Here is a 23,734-nt window from a genome sequence, read left to right as displayed (position 1 = left end):
AGAGGTGGCCCGTGCGCAGGCCGGGTTCCGCGTCGGCGCGCGCCAGCAGAATGAGGAATGTGTGCTTAGTTGCTTCCAGTTTGCCCTCGCCTTGTGTTCGGCGTGAATGGCCTGGCATTCTGTCTTGCTGACCGATTGGATGTTCTAGAAGTTCTTGTTATGAGCAAATTTTAAAGAAAACACACCGTGCTGGATTGATTCACATTCGCGGTCGATGTGGCTGCTTTAGCTTGCACATATGGCTGTTGGAGTCGCGAGGTTTTGGATATGGTGGATTGGTGTTACTCCTGTGAGTGGATCTCCTGCAGATAGAGGGAGAGAGGTATTCATTCACTAATTGTTTCTCTTCTCCCCGTGTTAGTCTTTTGACTCTTCCTTGTCGAATTCCTGACCATGCGCCTCTATTCCTACAATTTGTTCCAACATACCGCTGCACTTTTGATATACGCACCCAGTCAGCCTCTACCGAACGCGCCATAGCAGATAGACCGTCAATACATACACAACGCAGCCATGGCAGGTGGCAAAGGTGTCTCCATGTTCCCCTTGGTCCGGATCTCGCCTCCACATATCAACGTCGACCTTTACGATTCGTTCGATGAGCTGCACCAACGTACGGTGGATCAGATACTCTCCGACGAAGCAAGCTTTGAGAACAGCTTTGACGATTATAGTGGTAGTGATGGTATAAATGGAGATGATGACATGGCGCAAAGTGGGGGTGAACACACCTCGGCATCTACCGCTACTACGCAAATTGCATATGTGAACTCTCCTTATTTCCCAAGTAAAAGGCGCTCGAAGACCCAGAAGGCGGCACAGAGACATATCAGTCGCATGAACTCGATTGACGATGAAAACGATAACGAGAGTGGTATGAATGTGGATGGGCCTGATGGACACACGATCGTCGATAATGGCGAAACTCTGGATGCCGCTTCCGAGGAGGATATCGTCTTCGCGTCTGTGGACCTAGACAAGAGGATGAGACTTCTTACCTTCATCAGCTCACACCCTTTCATGAAAAAAGGCGAATATCCTGTGCTACGATCTGCGCGACGGAAATTCGTTCGTGAAATACGTCGAGAGAGTCTATCGGTTGGTATGAAAGAGGCTGATCTTGGAAAGCTTGTTACGTATGTTAAGAAGATCTACCTTGAGCTCTTTGGAAATGGCCAGATGAGTCTGGATGGTTCTGGCTTTGGCGAGGAGATCAAGGACGAGACTGGTACGCAAAAGAGTCGATCAAGGTCGTCTATCAAGGACGACAAGAGGAAGCGCAGCACAGGCAATGATCAAGCAACAACGTCGAAACAGGAGGAAAAGAAGACTACATCGAAGAAACGAAAGTCACTCGAGCCAATCACCGACGGACACCGTAATAAGCGTGAAGCCGTTGATCTGGATGCGAACCATTCGACCGCGAAGTCTCCTTCGAGTCATTTTCAAGTCAGCAGGGAAAGAACTACGAATGTCGCTAAGGGCATGCCTGAAATTACCATTGACCTATGCCCGAGTGATAACGAAAGTCCCGAGTTATTCGCCAAGCAGGATGCCCCGGTCAAATCACCATTTGTTGGACAGGCCTCGAATGAGCACAACGATGCGCAGAAAAAACTTCCATCACCACCACATTCCGAGGAAGAATGCCAAAAAGGTTCCGCTAAGAGCAAGTCTACTCAATCCGAGGAGGCGATTCCAGAAACACTCCCATCGCAGCAAACATCAATCAAAAGGTCCATGACTCCCCACTTATCTCCGCAATCCCCAGGCCAGCGCACTGTTGGTGATTCAGAGGAGGAGGAGGAGATTGGACCAGCCCAATTTGCTTCGGCGAAAGATGAAGTTACCTCGGCTACACATATCAAGCAGCCTGAAGCTCTGGAAGGCGACAGAACCCAGCATTCTGATCGTGTGCTGTCCAAGAAAGAAAAGAATAGAAGGAAGCGTGATAATCGCAAACAACGAAAGAAGAAACTTTTTCGCGCAAGCCTTACGAACACCGAACATGTCGCACTGTCAACGAGTGCAGATGGCGTTCAGCAAGCCTGTGCTGCTAAGGAAGTACCTCGAACGACGAAGCCTAATGCAAAAGTGGTCGATGATCTTTCTATGTTGGACGAGGCTTTCTGGAACCTGGAGGATTTTTAGATACCAATGATTCGCAAAGTTCAACCACCAGCGATGAGGTGAGGTCAAAGTATTTCATCGCTCCTCAGAAATTGGAGAAAGGGAAGATGCATTGCGAAGAGAAAAGAAATGGCCCCTCAAAGAATGCCCCTGATCAGATACCCGAAGAAACCCGAATTCTCCTAGCTAAGCTGAATCTTTCCTCAGACTTTCTTTCCACTGATTCGGACTTGAGTGATGTACCTAGCGGTTTCGATGATATTCCATTTGATTACTCTCTCAGTGTCTCACCTATAGAAGCACAGCGTGCATCAGAGGCTGTAGAGCCAAGCACACCGACTAAAGCAAAATCAACGGGGAGTGCTCCTGTGCTGCCTAGAACACCACGTTTGAGGCCTCAGAAGATATCACCTTACTTTCCCAAACCTCTGGTCGACCCTGATTCATGTCTTCCGTTTCCGCCAATCGATGCGCCATCATTCGGCTTAGTGCAGGAGCAACTTGCCCACGATCCTTTCCGTCTATTGATTGCCACCATCTTCTTGAACCGTACCCGTGGAGGCGTTGCGCTCCCAGTACTATTCAAGGTTTTCGATCGATTCCCAACAGTGGAGGCGATGGCATCAACGGACACAAACACCCTGGCGTCTATGATACATTGCCTCGGCTTCCAGAACCAGCGAGCGAAAAAGTGCATTACGCTAGCCCAGACCTGGCTGGCCTTTCCACCTACGAAAGGAAAGCGCTACCGCAAACTTCACTACCCCTGCAAGGGAGATGGACGTGACATCGGCCTGCATGGAGATTGCTCATCTTCCTGGTGTCGGGCCCTATTCTTTGGACAGCTGGAGGATATTCTGCCGTGACGAACTACGGGGACTTGCCTCGAATTGGAGAGGACATGGGGCTTCCACGGCGCATTTCAGTCCGGAATGGAAATCAGTGTTGCCGCAAGACAAAGAGCTACGGGCGTACTTGACGTGGATGTGGTTAAAGGAGGGTTGGGTGTGGGATAGACACACTGGGGAGAGAACACCGGCGAGTGAACGAGTGATGCGAGCAGCACGTCGAGGAGGGGTGGCTCATGAAGAGGATGGGAATTGGGTTCTTGAGATGTCGCCTGTGAAGAAGGCGTCGAATGGATTGACAGCATGGAGTTAGGCCTTGAGATCTAGGGATGAGGAGTTATTGCTACGCTTAGATCGGTCCAGTAGCGTTATGATACCCCGTCGATAACAAATTTGCTCTTTTTCTTTGTTTTCGATTGCGTGATCCGGTGGATTCCGTAGCTCTCCATATTAAGGTACGGGTGTTAGTTCGTGTCTTTGAATGTAGTATGCGGTTTATCAAATGACTACGAACTAACGGGATACTGTAGATAACCCCGCAGCTGATCTGCAAGTCCCTCTCATACTGCTGATGCATCGTGATCACGAAAACAGGCTCTATCCTATTTGGATACGATATACCAGCTTCGCTTGTGCTGATCCACTTGACGAGTGAGTCATTGGGTAGCCATCGATCCTTGCCTCAGGCAGAAGCCGAGCATGTTGCCTGAGGCAAACGGGATCACGCCCCTCGCAATGGATCGTGAACTTTGATCTTCTTGCTGGAAAAGTCATTGGATGTGAGAACTGAACCACTCCAGGCATTATCCTCGTCGGCACCATCCCCTCCTTCAAGGCAGCAGCATCCAGGCCAGCCCATCGCGGTGGCATGGTCCTTGCTGCTATTTGTACTTCCTTCTGTGCTCCCACTTGGGTTTCTATGCAGCACCACGTCACCGGTGGTCTCCGAGCTTCTAGTGCTGCTAAACTTGGGAAAATCCCACGGCCACCGAATCGCTGCGGGGATCCTCTCCGCCAGCCCGTCTCTCACCGCAAAATCCCCCGTCCATCCATCGGGCTCGCGATCTTTCCCTTATGCACCGTCCCTGAACTACTCGCTATTTGATTGTTTTATTTCCCTTCTTCTTCGCTTCTGTCACCTTAGCTAATCGTCGAGATCTCCTTCACTTTCCTCTTTTCGTCTTCCCCCCCGCCCGCCGCCCACGGGATGTTGCATGCCCTCCAGCAGCGCCTTTGGTGGTTTGGCACAAGCGCCTAGTCAGGCATTCGACCAGTGAGAGTTGCATTCCTCGATATCTCTTAAGCGCCAGACGAACATCAATCGGGTCTCGGGTCATCCGACAACCCCTTCCTTTCGTGACATTCACTTGGGAAGCTGACGACTCCTCCGTCATTTCTCTTTACTTTTTCTTGAAACGAGGTAACTAGACGAAAATATCAACCGATCGGACAGTGGGGACGAGAGCAGGAAACAAGGGGTGGAAAGGAAGAACGACAACGCTCTATTGCCGTCTTCCACCCTTCCTTTCACCTCTTTTCGAAACCTTTCCACCTTCTTCCACATGATGTTTCTACCGCTGAGACTAAATGAACGAGATCGCGATAGGGACCGGGAGAGAAAGACTTCTTCATCTTCGACCCTTTCATCCAAATCAAGACCACGCAAGAATCGCTCGTCCCACGGACAAACCTCCCGCACTTCAACCAAGGATCGCGACCCCGACGCTCCCACGGGCCGCGCCTCAACCCCTTCCACATCTACTTCCAATTCCCGCAAACAGCGCCGGTCATCCATGCCTGGGGTCGACAGCGCCAGCCGCTCGGGCACAGCCTCGTTCCTCGAGTCGAGGACCAGCCTGCCATACCCGACGTTCTCCAAAGCCCACAGCAAAGAAGTCGTCGGCAAACCGAGCATCCCTACACCAGATCCGACCGACCTGACAGAGGGAGGTAAAGAAGGTAGCAATGGAAATACGAAGGACCGTGTCGATAATAACAACCAAGCGCCCCCCAGTCCGCCGCTGACGAGTGTGGACCAGCAATCACACAAGGCAAGCACAGTTGGTAGTAAGGAGGAAAAGGGAGCGGAGGAGAAGCCAGAGAAGCCAAAAACAAAGATTCGGATTAGAGCTGAGTCCACGCGGTCTTCCTCAAGTCTGCGGTCGAAGAAGGATGACAGTTCCAAGACGAGCAAGCCAACACGGTCGGAGACAGTGAAACCAAAGCGCTCCAGCTATGAGACCGATTTGCCGTCACGGACGGCCAGCCGCAATTCGACTCGGTCAAAGATCGTAGAGGAAGCGGCTTCCCCTAAGCGGTCATCCAGCCATGCCACTCCCCCTCGCTCCCCCGCGACAGTGCGCGACGTTGGTCCGGACTCCGCAAATGGATCGGACGCAACCATTGCGCCGCCTCATCAGTCTACAACTTCTCGCAAGCCGAAGAGTCCAGAGAAGCCGCCATCACGCAATCAGACGCGATCGTCGACCTCATCGCGCCCGAGTTTTGGGGCTCGTACACCGGTTGACGCAGCCTATGATTATGGACGACCCCCTACGGCGAGCTCTGCCTACGGCGCTCCACCACCACCGCCGCCTCCTCCCGAAGTTCCTGTCTCGATTCCGAAAGTGGACTATCTTCTACAGAATGGTGGGCTAGACCATCGTGTTCCAAAGTCTATGCTCGGTCCTTCTGTTCCCGAAAACTCGCCGTATGCGCCATCGCCTTCTCAATCCGCAGCAACCAAGATTTTTGAGCCGTTCAACCGGCTTCTTGAGGATTACAGTAATGTAATGGCTAAGAACGGGTCGCTAGCGGTTGCCACGGGGTATCGGTCCGTAGCGCGCCGCCTGCTCGATCGCTTGGAAGCGGTGTTTGCCCGTGACATTTCATGCGAGTACTGCAGTTGTCTGATGTGTGAGCATGGGACAATGGAAGAGCGTCCGTCAGGCGTCAGCTGGGGTGAAGTATTGGAGCTTGTCTCCGGCCGTCGTGAACTTCCCAGCTGGCCGGCTTTCATATTGAATCCGGCCGTGGTTGACGCGAATTGGTCTGGGGAGGAACATATTCCGATGCAGAAGCTGGACATTGATGTGCCGGAGGAGTATCGTGATCACTTTATTCGTCAGTCGCGCAAGACGAAAGTTGCTGTGGACAAGTGGCTCAATGAACAACCCGGTCAGGCCACGAGCGCGCCTGAAGAGGTAGATGACGAAACGCTGACCTTTGCCATTTTAACCCATCTCGGACCTCACGAACGTCAACTATATTCCGCTCTTCTCGGCCTCGGCTCTACAGTGCCTACACCACGACCGGAGGGACCACCGCGTCCCCGACCCGCACCATTGGTGTCATCGTCGCTCGCCATCCAGCGGCTGTACCGATTGGCCTCCCCTCCGCGGGATCCCGAAGCCGCCATCTACATGCTTAACAATCCAGGCATGCACCATGTTCTCGCCACCTTGGCAGCAATCAGTGACGACGAGTGGGATATTCTTATTTCGGGTCGGTTTGATGGTTTTCTGCGGAGTGGTGCTGAAGACGCCTTCCCCGGCGCCCCAGGTTCAACCCCACCACGTTATAGCTACAGTCGATCCAACACTCCGTTCACCACCGGCGGAATTTCGCGTGGCCCGACGCCAAACCCAGTTGACGGAGGGATCCGACCAGCTAGCCAGCCATATGGCCCGTCTCTCTCGCCTGCCCCAGCCTCATTTGGTGGCCCGATCGCCCTGGACGAGGAAATGGAAATTGCGGCTCTGGCGGAGATTGAACGGGACATCTACCTTGGTATGGAGGCCCTTGAAGATGCTTTTGAGGCCCTTCACTGCAAGGCAGAGGTGGTGCGTCGCGCGCTCCGCGAACGGGGCGCAGGGCTCTCGATTGCAAACCAGAACCGTCGCGGTTCCTACGTGGAGGCTCGCCTGGGAACTCCAGCCTCCGGCCTAGGCGTATGGGATGATGGTGGAGACGACGACTTTTTGGACGATGCCGTATCATTGGCCCCAGATGACTCGGCAAGCAACATCAGCTCCAACCGCCGACGCCGTCCAAAGCGCCGTACTGAACGACGGACACCTGCCCCTGTTGAGGAGGAAGACGAGGAAGAAGTATACGACAGTCGACGAGGCTCCCGGAGAAGATGATTGAACTATGGAAATAGTCCTTTAACTGGTGGCCGACTCTCTTCAGCCCATACGAAAAACAATCTGAACAACACAAACGCATCCGCATGGTTCTCTATTTTAGTTCCAATTATTTCAGCGTCATGACGACATTTACACGAGCGCACGGAACCACGAATGCATGAATTGCGACGAGATGAAATGAAATGATATGTTTAAACGCATTGAAGACTTGAGGAAGTCGAAATGGCGGGTGTGTATGTAAATGACATGCACGACACCTAATGTTTATGTATTTTAACGAAGTTTCCTTTCTTTCTTTCTGTTCCTGTTCCTCCGGCTTTCTTTTTTCTCGATTCCCATCAATTGCTGACAACGATAATGGCTTCGTTGTACATACGCCCCTGATGTTATGACTTTATGAATCGGTGAATACCAGCTGCATATAGGTGCCTTTATAGTTAGATATTGTGCTTGAATAGTATATTTGTGGTCTATACCATCTGGTTTCGACTTCAATATCTTGCCTATTCTCTTTCCACTTTTCCTCTGTGAATGATAGTAGCATTAGGCAACACTTGTTTGAATATCCATCAACTTAGTCCACCATGACATAGCAATTAAGAAATTCTTCTTCATAACACACCCACCACCTACGGTTTACTACTCGACCACAGAAGTAATAAGCAGCGCAAGAGGTCCACGTGCGAATTTGATTTGATAGATGTTTAGTTCACTGCAATTGATAGGGTGAAAACCTTCCGAAATATAGTAGTCCCTCGAAGTACTATCTATCGTATAGTTCACACTTAATGATGTTTTATCCGGGGCTTGAATGCTGAGTATCGAACTTCAATTTGGATAATGAGTAATAACATTTTGTTCACATAGAATTGGTTGCTATCAACTACTACGTAGTAGCTTATATATATCTGGTTTCACTAATGGTAGTACTATTTCCAATTCAGTCGGTAAATTATATGGGATGTTAGTGCTATACTACACACCTCACCTTGTGTATATATATATCAGTATGCACTAACAATGTTCCTATATTCCCAGAATAATCTCAAAGATCAGGTATTCTTGGATTGAGCATGGATACCTACTAGTGAATAACTGTGAATACATGATACTGATATGATTTCTGTGCGGGCTGAGGAGATAAAATATATCTTCATGAAGTGAAGTGTGTAAATCGACTTGAGGCACTGTTTGCAAGAACTACCAGGAACTTCAGTACTTGTGGAAAAAGAGGAATTGTTTCATAAGTCATTGGACTCTATAGTATATAACTATTTGCCAAGGATATTTCCTCGAACATGCTTCTTCGCCGGATTAGTTCTTCCATATAATTTCGTCAACTTGGTTGTTCTTTATAAAATAGTGAACACTCTACAGGAGAATACTAGGGACAACTATATTACTGAAATCAGAAATACCCTCTCTTACTCTGCAAATAACTAGTCTTTATGATCTAGGATCGATTATATGTTCAGTCCTCTCTTCAGTAGCAATGAGCTCGACACCATTTTCTCAAACAACCACACAGCGACTTTTTGATGAGGCGCATAAGCAAGGTAAGCAAGTCCATTTCGACCCGCACTATTCCAGAAATGTATGTTTATTCTGCGGGGAAGAAACGAGACGGGAGGTTATACGAGGTGGGGGAATCCGGTGGCGCACTTCCTTTCCTTTTCTCCCACAGACCAACGAAGGATAGAAATCAGTGAATACGAAGCGGGGAAAGATTCAGACGTTGATTGATTGAATCTCGTTGGTTGTATTCCTTTCTTGTCCTTTGTACCCCGCATTGTGTGTTTGTGGTGGCTTCCTTGCATTGTTCCTGAGGCGTTCCATTTCTCGAAGTTCCATACTAAGAAAGGTTCCCCTCGACGACAACAGATACTACTGTGCGGAGAGGGAGCTAGTAAGTAAATCAAGGGGGAGAGGCACTTGCAATGTAGCAATGGCATTGCTATGGTACTGCTCCAGGGCTGTCTCAGTCGTGTGTTGTTCTCTCTGGATCAGTGATTCAATTAGTTTCGCAGAGGAAACCAAGGAAGCCTAGCAACGCTGCTGAGGTAGCTGGTATGGTCAGAGTCGCTATAGGGGTAGTTGTCCCTTCTCCTTTCTTCATAGCAACTAATTTCTCACTCATCATCATAAGGTTCAGGGCATAAAAGTGTGCTCCAAGCTAAGCCCAACTCAGTTATTCCTTATCTTGACACGAGTCGGAGCATTCCACCCCAGATTCGCTGCGCTCCATTGCTTGGACGATTGCGACCTTCCGGATCAGCTTCGATATCCGTGCATTCTCATTACCTTATCAGTTCCAATTGCTTGATACTCGTGCGACTTACTGCATCCGGTTCAAGATCAGCTATTGAGTATCCATGGTTCATCCAGAAAATGGATCTTGTAGCCACAAGGTTCTTTGGTTCCGCTCCCGGGAAGGGAGAAAAACAAAATAGAATTTCGGCAGCAACTCTTCCGAGTAAGCACGGCTCGACTTGATCTTGGGTTTTGATGGACTATGGAGTGTGAAGAGGGGCGAAAAGGGGAGGCCGGGTTAGCCCATCAACAGGGCAACACTAGTTGCGATAGCCCTGCAGTTTTATCGAAGTTAATCCCCGCCTTGTTCTTTGTTTTATTCCCTTATCTGTTTAAAGCTAAACCCGCAGTTGACTTTCGGTGGCCGGCCGGAGACTTTGTGAGGGGCTGTCATTGGTGTCGTTTGCTGGAGAGGAGAATTCCGAAAGCTACCATATTCCATGGTGGGAACATTATCGCTAAATAGTAAGGTCTCGGCATTCGTGGAACTAGCTCCCGAAAGTAGAAGCCACCAAAGCAGGAATCTGCGAGACAGCAATAGGAAGCAGAGTCTTTGCAATTGTAAACTTATTCTCCACATCACCGAGCCATGTGAGACATGAGGTGAAGAGCATGTTGGCGAACAGAGAGAGTATGTCTTTCCACGCGACTGCCCAGGCGGGAGCAAGTTTGCTTTTTGATCGGCCGTTTAGGCAAGACACATAGCATCTGCGGCTTACTCTCTTTCTGCCAGAAGGTCATTTGACACCAGCGGATAACAATGCTCGGGCGTTGTAGCATAACGCAGTTGTACATAATATAGGAGAACCCCTCCTGATGATTGACACCGGGCTGCGCTTACCGATTTCACGGGACTTCGGCTGTTCGAGACGATGAGTCCCACACCGTATGAATGGCTCCTTGGACGCTTGGAGGCCTTCCGCCGGGGCCCTGAAACGGGACTGGGCCGAGTCAGAACGCTGGCATGGAGGGGCAGCCAAGTAATTTGACTGGAGACTGCCAAGAGGTGAAGAGATTTTATTCGACCCCTTTCCCAGGTGTCAAGGTTTCGTAGCTTGAGCCCATGAGGCAATGACTTCCATGCAAGCAAGCAAGCAGCCACCAAGGCAACCACAAGGCATAACTACATAAAGTTATTGTGATGAGATAATCTAAATTAAGTTGAGCCGAAGTCTTTGTTAGTTCGAGATGATTCTGAAAGACGGGTAGTTAGGCCCTGGACAATTACCGTAGGGAGCGGCCAGAATGTCGATCGCTTGGCAGTAGCGGAACGTGATGCCTGGTTCTGCCGGGCTGCCGACACTAAAGGCGAAAGGCGCCAAGAACACTACTCTTCATGGTAGCAATAATAGTGATCGCCACCCATTGTGGAACCTCCTTAACGGCCATGACAACTTCGTTCCAGCGTAACGGTAATAATCCAGTGGTTATGGACACTATTCTGAGCCGCGGTCTACTGGAAAAGGAAACTCGTTGACGACATCCTACCTGAACTCGCTGTTCTCGTGATAGCAGGCATGTGCTGGATCGACAAGATCTAGCATGGAGCAGATCTGTTCAGCGCTGACTCTGAGACATCAGCAAAAAGTGCTTTAACTGGACGAACGACACGTGAAAGGTTTCTGTACCTGCTTGACGTCCACATGTTCTACGTGGCACTGGCCAGGCATATATGATCGAATCTCGAAATTCCTGGACAGAAGCATTGCCCCTTTTGCGCACTTGCGTGCTAACATGTTGGGTCAAGATTGCATTGGTTGAAGCCTTTCAGTACTGCTATTTCATGCTTGAGAAGATTTCTTTCTGGGTCCTATGCCTTCTGGCATGGTGCTGCTTGCGATAGACTGCCCCGCGGTAGTGTTCACAATCAATGCCGTTTCCCTTGTAAGCGGGCCACTTCGTAAAGTCTATTGAACTTACAAGTTGGGAGCACGTTCATGCACAGAGCCATGATCTTCATGATGACATGTCAGCCTACCCATGATAGCATATGATAGCCCGGACTTGGCAGGTGCATCTTGCTGTTTTGGTATGGCCTTTCGGTGCAATTAGCGCCAAAAACCCCCAGAGCTTATGCTATGATCTTCCTGAGACCACCCAAGTTAGCACCTTACGATTCATGAAGCAGCTTGAGATGGTCTCATTATTGGAAAGGGGGCCTTCGCACTTTGACACCCGGCAAGATGACTGTTTCTGACGGTCGCCAAATCAGTATTACACTGGTCTGTCAAGCACAGTGAAGATTAAGATACGCCTGACAATCAGCCTATTGATAAATCCAAGTTGTGAACGCATCTTGTATGGATTAGACCAGGATTGCCCAGGGTCCACGAAGCTTTCGAGGCTCTGCGCCGAGGGGTTAAGTGTGCGACCATGATAATCAGGTCCAAACAGAATAGATCAGAGTATACGTAGTATTATCGGGACAGCATTTGGGGATACATCAGCGGGGCCTGTTCCCCTAGACTTACCAATGGAAGAAGCTCATTAGCCAAGGAGCGTAGGTGTGTACCAAGGAACCTTATGTAGGCTAGTCCGAGGAATTCTGCAAGGGCACCGTACCTAGTATGAAGAAGCAGTATGGACTTATACACCAATCCCAAAGGAAATGTGTCGGTGATCTTGGTAGTACGAGGGCAGATGTAGATGGCGCGAATGGAGTGAGGAGCGTCACTAGAGCGATACACTTGGATAGAACACAAGCTGCATCGCACACCAAGCCATGACAACGGAAGACACGACTACTGCCATAGGCAGAGGCTCCTCAGGCTCGACAAAATGAGCAATGCATTCCCGACGTGGTTGTAGAATGGAAGGAGTACTTTTGTCAAGCCAGTGGGAATCATGGGAGAGCGTGATTCGTCGACACCTTCCTCTTGTGGGCAATAGCGCCGGTCCACAGCCGGTATTGCGTTGATTAAAAACCGTTGGCTGGTACGAATCTCCACTCAGTTTGGCTATAGCTTTTTGCGGACACCGCTGTATTCCTAGACTGCAGAATAGATATTCGAAGAAGCACCAAGATGAGGGGAGAAGTTTTCTTGACCCGTGAATCGGTGTTCGAAAGGAGCCTTTGTACCTTCTGTTATGTCCTTTTTGACGTTGACTAGACCATGACACCTTCGGTGGGAGCAGCCAAAACATGTATAGACCAGTTGTTCTCTTTCACTATTTCCAAAAGCGACATACCAGGCAATGATCATATTAGATGATAAGGTAGTGCATAGCACAGAGGACATTGTACTACTAGTAGTGAAAAGGTTCCTTATCAACCTCTCCTAATGCGGTGGCCAGGGATCCATTGATACTCAACGCTAAACGGACTTATGTTGGTGCGATTGCAGCCGCGACGGTATCAGATCACTCACCATGGGAAGAAACCACAGTGTAGTTCCCCAGTGAGCCGCGTCACCTGAGGTGAACTCTGGCACAATTCGACCAAGATGCCTTCTCTGTTAGTGGTGACGGCTCTTGAAACTTATTCGGATGCGCTAGCGTATCCCGCTTATTAAAATTGTTCCACACTTAAGTTGCTGATTAGCCGCAACAAAACACACATGCAGAACACCGCACTGACAACGACTGATGAAATTACACACACTCAGAACCAGTCGGAGACACTTCTATATTTGCATGGTGTCATTGCATCTTACACGTAAGATCAGCAAGAAGGTCTTTGCCGTGTGCGCTCATGCCATTCCATGGTTCCGCCCACAGATACCGCTTCGCAGCCGTGAGACCCAGAACATCTGGCATTCCGATGCTGCCGCTCAGGGACGATCGAGACCCAGTGCAGCTGGAGGCGGGTGCTTGCTTGACCCAATCGTTCTGTCCAAGTCAGCGATCGCCACGATCCTGCCTTTGTGCTCCTGCGTGATTATTTCCTCTTTCTTATCTCCAGAGGTAATCGATTACCCAAACAGAAAAGCAACCTAGCGTCGTGATTTACACTTGTAGTAACCAGGTGGATCCTCCGAATCAATTTCTAAGCCGATCCGCGAAGCGGGACCTGCAGGCTTCTGGAATCAATGGCATGGCACGCTCAATGTCCCTCTCGGGGATGCTAACGCGATGCCGACTGGGGCGTTTCCCGCTATGCCAGGGAGAAAATTTGCGCTCCAACATGGCCAAAGAGGTCGAAAATTTACTTTTGTTCTTCTATTTCGGTGTGTTGTTGTTGTTGTTGTTGTTGTTGTTGTTGAGAGAGCTGTTTAGTCGAGATCCGCCCTCGTCGCTTGTCTGTCACACTGTGCAACATCGCTTACAAGGAAAAGACTGGAGTTCTGGTGACAGAAATTGTACCCGCGGCCATGGTACTGCATGGAGAATGGTCACTTCTGTTTGGCCCAAGTTTGACTCGCGGACCGCTTTCCTTTGGCCGCGGCACAAGTCGAACCCACAATTATGCTCCTCGCAGACCCGAGGCCCCGTCTGAAAGCTTCTTCCCCTGACACCCTGCACCTTTGATAGGCTGATTTTATACGGCCTAACAGTGGTGGTTTGAAGTTCATACTTGAAAAATGTGTCACCTCCGCCGGTTGCCAGACCGGTGGCAAGATAATCATACCCTCTCCTAAACCCATTCCACCTCCGTATCTACCTGGATACTGTGTAGATAGTCGAAATTAGGCTCCCGGAACCAGTCCGTACCAGCCGCTAGTAGACTAAACATTCCGAACCAAAAAACCACGTTCGTCCCCTACGCTTGGCACCGGGTCTGCCATCCAAACTTCAAGGTTTCCGGAACCAATTGAAGATACTGCTAGGCCGCTATAGGCCAGAGTACGTGCTGACCTGGTCGACCTTCCCAGTTGAGAGCCCCCTGGTTTTGACTTCCGTGAGGGGCAACCCTGGGGGGCTTTCTCGCCAATAGGCCAGCACGGGATACGTCGGCCCAGACCGTGATATGGGGTAGACTAGTTTCGAGACACTGATTGACTTCCTAGTTTGCACTCTCTACTTTCGTAGGCTCATGGGCAACAGAATCTAAACTATTCTGGCGAAAAGAAAAAAAAGCTTTGCGTGGTAAAGGGCTGGCCCTCCACAGCATATCCACTCCCCGTGCCGGTAGTTTAGCCTTCCATGTGTGTGTCTCTGTGCGTGTGTGGCTCGTCCATTTCCTACTTCCATCGCGCAATGTCCCCTTTCCCCTCTTCTTTTACTTTTCGACTGATCCTTGGATAGTCCTGGCAAGTAAGTGCGAAGGCTTAACCCCTGAACTGAACACAAATCGGCCTTCCACTGCTGTGCCCATTCTTGAGCATTCTAGATACGACAATTCAGGACTTCTCTAGATCGCCTCAACCCTTCATCTTCTATCGGGGGCTGCTTCTACAAAAGCCACCGCCCTGGCTCCCAGGCCCAGCTGCAGCTTTCTCCGTCGCCTGAGGAAGAGAATAATGACAGCAGCCCACCCCGGCTTCCGATTTACAAAACCCGATCAACAATGAGTCTTGTACATGTCCTGAGTGCCCTGGGGGCATTCGATGAAGGGGGGCGAGACCTCTTCCGCCGAACGATCTATGGCCCCGGTGGCGTCACTCTGGACATTGATCCCCTCCCCAGCACTCAGCGCAAAGGTCTCATTGCAGTCTCTGTCATGGCAGTTTTATCCTTCGTAGCGACACTGGCCTTGATCTGTTTCATCAGCTACCGACTCATCTTCTGGCGCGGTTCATATGCGCGGTACATCGGTTACAATCAATATGTCATTCTCATCTACAACCTCGTTTTGGCCGATCTCCAGCAAGCGCTCGCATTCCTGATCTGCATCAAATGGATTGCAGAGGATAAAATATCCGCGGATTCGGCAGGTTGTTTCCTGCAGGGATTCTGGCTGCAGGTAGGAGACCCAGGAAGTGGACTTTTCGTCCTGGCGATCGCCTTTCATACCTTCCTGCTCGTGGCTCTGGGGCGGAAAATGAGCCATAAAGTCTTCGTCAGCTTCGTAATTGGAGTTTGGATCTTTGTGGCCGTCCTTGTTATCATCCCCCTTGCTGCTCATGGCCGTTACGTCTTTATCCCATCAGGTGCCTGGGTAAGTAAACCTCTGCCATCGAATTGGGCCAACAACTAAGATTTTGCGCCTCTAGTGCTGGATCAGCGAAGATTACGAATCGATCCGTCTCTGGACGCACTACATCTGGATTTTCTTGGCCGAGTTCGGTACGGTCTGTCTGTACGCTGTGATGTGGTTCCAGCTCCGGGTCCGGATCAAGCAGTCCGCCATTCTGGGCAGCAGTCACATCGAAAGTCTCAAGCGCCTTCGCCGCGTTATCGGATACATGGTCATCTATCCGATCGCCTATATTGTCCTTTCGCTCCCTCTTGCCGCAGGTCGAATGGCGACCGCGCAAGGCAACTCCCCCAGTATAGCCTACTTCTGTGTTGCCGGTGCCATGATCACCAGTTCCGGACTGGTCGACGCCCTGCTGTACACCCTTACCCGTCGAAACCTGATCTTGGAATCGGAACCCAGTCACGATCGCAGCTACAACCGCTTTGCGAGCAGCAAGGGCCGGAAGACCGAAAACCATCTGACCACCATCACCGCGGACCCCAAGATGAACCGGACAGATATCAGCGCTCTGCGCAAGGGCGTCCATGAAGACGACGATCTCGAACATACCGTGCGCGACGGTTCCACCGACAACATTGTGCAGACTGCCGGTGTTGAACTGACTCCGATGGGCAAGGTGTACCAGCACACCACGATCGAGATCACCTCCGAACCTGCATTCGACAATGGAGTCGAAGAGAGCAGCGATCGCTCGAGCAAGGATTCAGACCGCCACCATGGGAGAATCAATGACTCGTCAGCACGGATGTGGGGAAGATAAATCGCCCACTCAATGTCCTTTTCGAAATAATGCCCTTTTCATTATTTTTTTTTCTATGTTATACTTCTTACGCCTATCTTTGTACTACTATATACGGCTTTATTGTATTCTTGGTGGTGGCGGCTATCTCAGGTTTTCCCCCCTTATCAATACTCTCACTCCGACGACTTCGACACCCCCACATCCTTCCTCTCTCTGCGATCTCCGCGGAGAAAGCATCCCTATCTACCTTTCATATTGCATACATTATTATGCACATGTATATACCTTGCACCGGATATTTCCTTATCTTTCTTCTTTTCTCAAATACCTTCCAGGAATGATACCATACTTTTTTCTTCTCTTACGTTCAACTTGGCAGATAAGATATGATGCACTGCGAAATCGAGAAAAGTTAATGAAGAAATTTCATTCGCGGAAATCTTTATCTTTCCCCTTCGCTTCTTTTCCATCTTATACACCAATTCCTTCACATTCTAAAAGTACCGGAATTCTGAATCCCAAGGATACGCCTAATAATATACTAAGATGAGAGAGCCATGCTTTGGTGGGCAGGCTGTCTCGAATTATATAAAGTACTACTCGATCAGTCATTGTCCTACACCGCGTATGAAGAGAGTAAAGACCAAGAGACCTTTGTAATGACACGTAATGGCGTAGTTGCGAGACGCGTAGCTGATTAGAATCATGGGCGACCGGTTTTCTATTGACAAGGTAGTAGCCTTAGACTACAGGTTTACTTATGATCGCGGGGAGGATCTAGACTAGACGTATCAAAACCAGTTATTTCGCGCAGTCACATACTACTCTCGTGATGAGATCTAGTGTTTTTCTTTTTTCTTTTCTCTTTTTGTCTCGTTTCATGTCGTATTCCTCGCGCCTTGTTTTATGGAATAAGTATAGTATGAGATGTTAGACGAAGTAGGTAGTTGGTAGGTTGTAGATACTGGTATGCGAGAATAATTTATAGATTATTTCTTGCTAGGGACTCGAGAGGAAGAGCTGTACTGGGGATTCTTGGATAGTGAGGTGTTTCACGATGGTGAGAACTTCTCTGGCTGGTCAGTCAGTAACTATATCTTTTTTTCTTAATCATGGCAGTGTTTTGTAACTTGCTTCCCCCATGCTCATTAGGTCATTATCGTTCGGGAGTCACTTGTATATGATTGATATATGCCTGAGTCTCACTTTCTGATTATAATGTGACCGCCCGGATGCGATGGCGATCTGGATGGCTGCGGTGCGAGCGAGATACTCAAATCGTGGCATTTATTAGCGTTACACAGTATAACGCCTCCCCAGCAATTGGAATTCAACCGTGGCTCAATCCTGGCCTCTCTCGGGGAGACCACTTGTGTCTATAAATCATACGAGTCCTCTGTTGTACTTCTAGTCTTGACAGTCGTGAAGAAAAGTGCTTCATGCTTGTCATGGGGTTTGAAAACGCATTCTCTTGCTGTTCGCGCTTTATCATCTTTTCGCTATCGAGTTGATTTCCTCGTTATTGGATGTGGTGACATTTTGAATGATGAGATACGTATCAGAAAATCCGTGAGAACATTGGAGTGTTATCAAGAAAAGTTTCCTGGTCCCGAATGATCGAAAACGGGGGATGGATGGTATTTCGTGGGCAGAATAACCCCGAGTGGAGAGCGGGGGTGGAGCCGGGACCCGAAGAACAAATGAAGAGCGTACGTCCATGACTCAAGGGCGTGCCCCGGATTGACGAATAAGTAAATCGTCGATCCCCATCATTTTTCCAGGAAAAGAATTTCAGGCCTTTGCTACAGATAACTGCGTAAGGTGACTCACTTTCGACATGGAGCGACAGGTTGCGCTGTGCGCGGCGACTGCCGTGGCGATCTGGGTTTTGCAGGTATGCATGTCTTCAGCGCAGCATATCCTCTTGCAGGATGCACCCTACCATGAGGCAGTTACTGACCAATAGTATAGATTGCTTACAAGTTGCTCAGATCTCCCCTTCGTCACATACCGGGACCTCTGTACACAAGAGTCACTAGGCTTCCACTGAAGTTCTCGATCGTTACAGGGAGGCGCATCTACTTCATCCACAACCTGCACCAGAAGTATGGCCCGGTGGTGCGTATTGCTCCGGACGAGGTCTCTGTTTCCTCACTGCCAGAGTTCAAAGAAATCCATCGCGTCGGGTCGGCCTTCCTGAAGACCCCGTGGTATCAGAAATTCGCCTGGGACCGAAATCCGGGACTTTTTACCATGCGGGATCCCAAGGAACATGCTGCGCGTAGGAAGTTGTTTGCACGTGTATTTTCGAAATCAGATTTACGACGAACTTGGGAACCCGTGGTGAAGGAGAAAGTCCAGTTAGCAGTGTTGCAGATACGCGGTGAATTGCTGCGGGATGGAATATCCGACATTCTGAAGTGGTGGACTTTTCTCGCCACCGATGTCAGCGGACACTTGATGTTTGGTGAGTCATTCGACATGCTTCAGTATGGAAAGGTGAGCTATCAAAGTGACTATCCCTGCATGAGAGGCTCGGCTAATTGTCAGAAAAACGAATACATCAATGTTCTGGAGTCCACAATGATGGGTTCGGGTATCAATGTAGAGCTTCCCATTGTGGGACTCCTAGGCCGATATGTCCCACTTGCATCCTGCCAGGCGATGTTTCGCCCCAGCGACTATCTTACTGAATATGGAAGGCGCGCTGTGTCAAACAGTCGAACGAATAGCAACTCCACTCGGAATATTTTCACGGGAATGCTCAATGAATCGGAGAAGGCAAGCAGCATGCTTTCCGAGGAGGATGTGGTGATCGAAGCGGGCAATCTGATCGTGGCTGGCTCAGATACCACGGCAGTCACGTTGACGTACTTGGTATGGGCTGTGTTGTCGCAGCCCTCGCTGCAGCACGATCTGGAAGAGGAGGTCAGTGCGCTGGACCCGAACTATGATGAAGCTGCGCTGGAGGAACTGCCGCTACTCAATGCCGTCATCACAGAGACACTACGGCTTTATGGAGCAGCTCCAGGCTCCTTGCCTCGGAGCGTCCCGAATGGCGGAGCGACCTTTTGCGGATATCATGTTCCTCAAGGAACGACGGTAAGCACGCAAAGTTACACCATTCACCGTGATGAGGAACTTTATCCTGATCCTGAAACCTTTGATGCCACTCGCTGGTTAGGAGGTCATGGAGATGGTTCCGATGTAGCCAAGCAGGCACTCTCCCCCTTTGGATACGGAACACGAATCTGCCTCGGGGTGCACCTAGCTTGGATGGAGCTTCGCTTAGCAGCAACCGAGTTCTTCCGTGAGTGTCGAGGGGTGCGACTGGCGTCAGACACAACGCGGGAGAGTATGAAGCCGGAAAACTATTTTCTGATCGCTCCATCTGGACATCGATGTGACATTACACCTCAGTAGACAGACTATTCTCAGTAGGCTGCACGAGGTGTCATTCGCTCGGAACACTGCTCTGCAGACAGCTCGTCTAGCGGCAGGAAGCGCGTGAGTGGAGGGGAAGGAGGGTGGTTTTATGGAGATAGTGGCGATCCGGTTATCCGGTTCGGAATGATGGGCAGGACAGGGGACCAATGCCAAATGGACCTGCAGAATGATTGGGTGGATGCAGAGCCGAAGCAGTGAGGAACTCCATGGGTGCAGGGAGAATAGAAGGAAAATGGCTGAAGTGGTGAAGAGACTTAGAACTACTCCGTACTTAGTAGCGGTCGAGAGGGGCTGTCCGTGTTTCCGTGCCGTGGGTCCAACTGCAGCTTCGGCCGAAGCGACATGGAATCACGAAAAGAAGACCATTACTCGGTCCAGCCCGCCAACCACACGGGGTCTGGCCGGGCTGCTCAATTCTCCACCGCCAGACTTGAACAGGTACAACCTTTGGTTCAATCACGGGCTGCAGTCTCCTCTTCCCAAATGACCCCCCAACTTTGGAATGTCCTTCTCATCCTCTCATCTGTCAGCTGCTGTATCTAGTAGTTATCTACTGCTCGTAGTGTCAACGGAGTACTCCGTCTGTCCAATACTATCTGTAACTATGGGCCCTGTCTTATAAATCAGACTAGCAAGTAACCTACCGCGGGTCTGGCCGTACCGGCGGCTGCTGCCAAGCTTGTTGCAAGGGCGCAGCTCTCGTGCGCCATGAAGCAAATCCCACCTCAACTCTATCCCCGAATGTTGCCCCTCTCCGCGGCGTTAGCCTGCCTGTCGGGATTTGAAAGGCCTGATGACCACCATATAAAGATTTTTCGAACGGCTGACTGGGGTTTGCTTCTCTTTTCTCCCCCCCTCCCCGTCTCATCATCCTCATGCGGAATAGTACCGTCTTGACAATGGGGGAGCGATGACAATCACAACAAAACCAATAGAAACCAGGCGACGGCGGCGTCTGGATCGGGATCTGGAGGAAATCTCGACCCAATCGGGTGACAATGCTGGGTAGGTGTTGAAACAGATGGCGGGAGGGACTATCAACTAGCGATGGAATACTAGTCCTGTCACTACTTGGTGCTACTGCTCACTTCGCTGTCCACTACTGGCCGGTCCGATCGGGTTCATGGATTATCCGGGGGGTTGCTGCAGTAGTTCGGACGGAAACCTGACTGATCCTTTGCTTTGACAGCCGTGGGGGGCGCTTCCGTTCCTATGGCTCGGGTCCCAAACTGTGTTTTGGCCCCTTCGTCAGGAATCCCTCGAGCGTCTATATATTCCGTGCTAAGACGACAGCATCAACGCCAGAGACTCCCGGCCCGCGCATACTAGATGCCAAGGCCATGTCAGATCCGCAGTCGGCTCACCATGGGCCCTCAACCAAAGGACCCTCCTCTGCGGGGACAGCATCAACTCTGCATGGCAACGGTATACTTCCTGCCCTTTTCCCCCCATCTCCTCTTCTTCCTCTTCGGCTGCCAGACGGTTACTAACCCGCTGGCTTTAGAATGGATGCAGAAACTAGCTAGACTGTGTGGCCCCAGCGCTACCCTGCGCAATGTTGGAACACCAATGGCAGAAATAGAGTCCATGTTTGACTCTGTCTTCCCCCGAAACCCAGTCGAAACGCTTCGGGATTTCCAGTCCGCTCAGCCCGTCAACGCGGTCCAGCTATACGGCAGCAATGAGGACATGTAAGCTGGGAAGACCAAGACAAGGCATCGATTGCCACTGATATGGTGCAGATTGGATGCATACTACATTTTTATACATCCGTACTATCCCATTCTTCCTCCACCTGATCGTTTGCCTGTCATCCACAATCCAGCTGGGGTAGACCATCCTGATCGATTCAAGCCGGCGAGTCCGCTCGCGCTAGCCATCTCAGCCATGGTGGCGCTGGTACCCCATAAAGATGTGAAAAATCCTGCCAGACCGGAACATGTCAAGATACGAAGAGAGGTTGCGTTGCGATTTGCCGAAGCTGCATATGCAGCTATTGCTAAGGATTACCAGCCGTTACGGACTCCCGGCGGGTTTGAAGGCTCCTTGAGGGATTCGATCGGTCGGCCACCTTTTCATTCCAAGCTCCCTGTGTGCCTGGAAGGTGTTATTGCACTATCTATCCTATGCTTCTATGAATATGGCCAGCAAGGGAATCTCGATAACACGGCAAGGCTAGCAAATGAGGCGTTGGAGATGGCCTTCATGCTAGGACTGCATGAGTCACTGGAGGAGAATGAGTATGCCTTAGCCCGCCGCAGGTCATGGTGGTTTGTGGTTGGTTTTGCTGCCCCTTTTTTTTATCCATACAGCGCTAATTTGGTAGTATATGGCCGCAAGCCATATGGCAACTGTGACGGGCACGGTGAGTGCTACATCTAGAAACGAGGAGGACCATTGACTTATTTTGCAGCCGGCTCCATTCGACGTGTACGATCCTTCATTCGTGACCCCGTATCCAAAGGTGCGTTTCCGTCTAGTTCGATGAATCCATGTTTATGCCTTTTAGGGCTGGAGGCTCCGAGTTGAAGCCCAACAAGCTTTATATGAAGCTGGCATTTTTGCTGTTGAGCTTGACGAGACTATACGACGTAGAGAGGATGCCTCATGGATTCAAAAACGAATGACCGAGCTTGATACTCAGATTACCTCACTGTTATTCGAGTGCCGAGATACATTGTCGGCATCTCAAGGCCCACAGCCAAATTGCGTCGAATCCGTGGCGTCAAGCGCTTTGAGATCGTATGCTGAGATAAAACTGCACAGGTGAGTATGTGCTTGCTATTGCTGAAATGACTGACTGACTGTGTAGCGCGCGAATCAAATTGCACCGGTACTGTGCCTTTCAAGATGTGCCCATGTTTTCTGAACAGCCAGGTCTGCACCCAATCTCGCCCACCAATGGAAACATAGGAAGTAGTGCATCCTGTGTTAGGACCTTGCCACAACGACCAGCATCGATACAAGAGTTTGGCATCCAGTTTCCCTTCTCAGCGCACACATCCTCAGTAATCTGTGTTCATGCAGCCATAAATCTTGTGACTTTACTGGACAGCCTTCCATTCCCCAACCCGACCAATGATGTTTCTCCGACCAATCTACCGTACATATTCCAGAATTATGAGGTTCCTCGAGCCATGCCCACTTTGATCAGTTGCGCCATGCAGGCGGGCTATACGATGCTGACCCTGAGTTGCAAAGCTAGACCTTTTGTGACAAAAGTGCCCGAGTTGGAAGCAGGTGACTTTCCCTTAGCAGGTCTGAGGAATGAGCTGGAACAGAGCCTGCGAGTAGTGGCCAAGTTCTTGGCGAACCATGCAATTGCCTTTGAAGCAATTCAAGGAATGCGAGGTGCGTGCGTACTTCACCTTGTCTTTGAATGAAGCTGACCTTAGTAGATGAGATGATGGAAGCGATAGAACGTGAATTCGGCCAGGTCTGAAAGAACCGATGTTATATGTGAAAGACAGCACTTCACGTTCTTGGATCATTGCAGATGGTCACCGTTGTGAGTGCATGATACGGATTCACGCAGAGCACAAAACTTTGGTTGATAAGATCTTCTATTCAATACCAAGAAGGAACCTGAGATGGTGCTGCATAGATGCACTGAAATTTCTGGGCTTATAGACATAACGAGCTACTATCATACGAGAGGCATTAGCGTACTGTTAGAATTGTATACCAAAAGTCTCACAATACTCATTTTTGTGAACGGTTCTGACTCCATCATTTTCTTTGACAGCATTCTCTTAGACGACTAGGATTCGTGAATTGGTATCTATACGGCGCTTAAACCACCCGTGATAGAGCCACCCTAAGTGACGCACGCGGTCTTCTAGGATTCACGCTGACTCATGTAATGGGGAATTCCCGTTTCCAAGGAACGAAATTATTCACACGGCGGGTCACTCAAACGGAGATTCCCACGAAAACTGTTTCTGGGATTTGACTATAAAGTCCCAGCCGTCCCTTCTCTGTTTCTCCCTTCTCCCCGCATTCTATCTTCTCTCTTCTCTCTTCTCTCTCA

The 23,734-nt window shown here is 50.0% G+C and overlaps 7 protein-coding genes across 7 annotated transcripts; 6 read left to right on the top strand and 1 right to left on the bottom strand.

Moving 5' to 3' along the window:
- Positions 1-513: 513 nt before the first annotated feature.
- BDQ94DRAFT_163562 (uncharacterized protein) lies at positions 514-7,123 on the top strand (the record flags this gene model as incomplete). Its single annotated transcript, XM_026769768.1, has 5 exons — positions 514-1,560; positions 1,936-2,026; positions 2,143-2,913; positions 3,029-3,286; positions 4,407-7,123. The coding sequence occupies 5 exons, from the start codon at positions 514-516 to the stop codon at positions 7,121-7,123; spliced, it is 4,884 nt and encodes a 1,627-aa protein (XP_026620528.1).
- A 1,406-nt stretch (positions 7,124-8,529) lies between these two features.
- On the bottom strand, positions 8,530-10,055 carry BDQ94DRAFT_153805 (uncharacterized protein). Its single transcript, XM_026768193.1, has one exon. It carries the CDS (start codon positions 9,076-9,078, stop codon positions 8,758-8,760), a length of 321 nt encoding a protein of 106 aa, XP_026620527.1. The 5' UTR covers positions 9,079-10,055; the 3' UTR covers positions 8,530-8,757.
- A 2,957-nt stretch (positions 10,056-13,012) lies between these two features.
- BDQ94DRAFT_184541 (uncharacterized protein) lies at positions 13,013-13,469 on the top strand. The gene has a single exon (XM_026774670.1). It carries the CDS (start codon positions 13,022-13,024, stop codon positions 13,370-13,372), a length of 351 nt encoding a protein of 116 aa, XP_026620526.1. The 5' UTR covers positions 13,013-13,021; the 3' UTR covers positions 13,373-13,469.
- Positions 13,470-14,574: 1,105 nt separating this feature from the next.
- On the top strand, positions 14,575-16,602 carry gprC. The gene is made up of 2 exons (XM_026774669.1): positions 14,575-15,473; positions 15,529-16,602. The coding sequence occupies exons 1-2, from the start codon at positions 14,883-14,885 to the stop codon at positions 16,273-16,275; spliced, it is 1,338 nt and encodes a 445-aa protein (XP_026620525.1). The 5' UTR covers positions 14,575-14,882; the 3' UTR covers positions 16,276-16,602.
- Positions 16,603-18,044: 1,442 nt separating this feature from the next.
- BDQ94DRAFT_153796 (cytochrome P450) lies at positions 18,045-20,236 on the top strand. The gene is made up of 3 exons (XM_026768192.1): positions 18,045-18,151; positions 18,229-18,756; positions 18,808-20,236. Exons 1-3 carry the CDS (start codon positions 18,095-18,097, stop codon positions 19,678-19,680), a joined length of 1,458 nt encoding a protein of 485 aa, XP_026620523.1. The 5' UTR covers positions 18,045-18,094; the 3' UTR covers positions 19,681-20,236.
- BDQ94DRAFT_112744 (uncharacterized protein) lies at positions 19,776-20,236 on the top strand. The gene has a single exon (XM_026763599.1). It carries the CDS (start codon positions 19,871-19,873, stop codon positions 20,189-20,191), a length of 321 nt encoding a protein of 106 aa, XP_026620524.1. The 5' UTR covers positions 19,776-19,870; the 3' UTR covers positions 20,192-20,236.
- Positions 20,237-20,614: 378 nt separating this feature from the next.
- BDQ94DRAFT_184533 (fungal specific transcription factor domain-containing protein) lies at positions 20,615-23,409 on the top strand (the record flags this gene model as incomplete). Its single annotated transcript, XM_026774668.1, has 9 exons — positions 20,615-20,709; positions 20,894-21,129; positions 21,209-21,395; positions 21,447-21,981; positions 22,031-22,069; positions 22,118-22,168; positions 22,214-22,470; positions 22,517-23,055; positions 23,103-23,409. The coding sequence occupies 9 exons, from the start codon at positions 20,615-20,617 to the stop codon at positions 23,144-23,146; spliced, it is 1,983 nt and encodes a 660-aa protein (XP_026620522.1). The 3' UTR covers positions 23,147-23,409.
- Positions 23,410-23,734: the final 325 nt, after the last annotated feature.

This window comes from Aspergillus welwitschiae (assembly GCF_003344945.1).
Source record: "Aspergillus welwitschiae strain CBS 139.54b unplaced genomic scaffold BDQ94scaffold_58, whole genome shotgun sequence".
Lineage (NCBI taxonomy): Eukaryota > Fungi > Ascomycota > Eurotiomycetes > Eurotiales > Aspergillaceae > Aspergillus > Aspergillus welwitschiae.
This window is presented reverse-complemented; position numbering and strand designations above follow the sequence as displayed.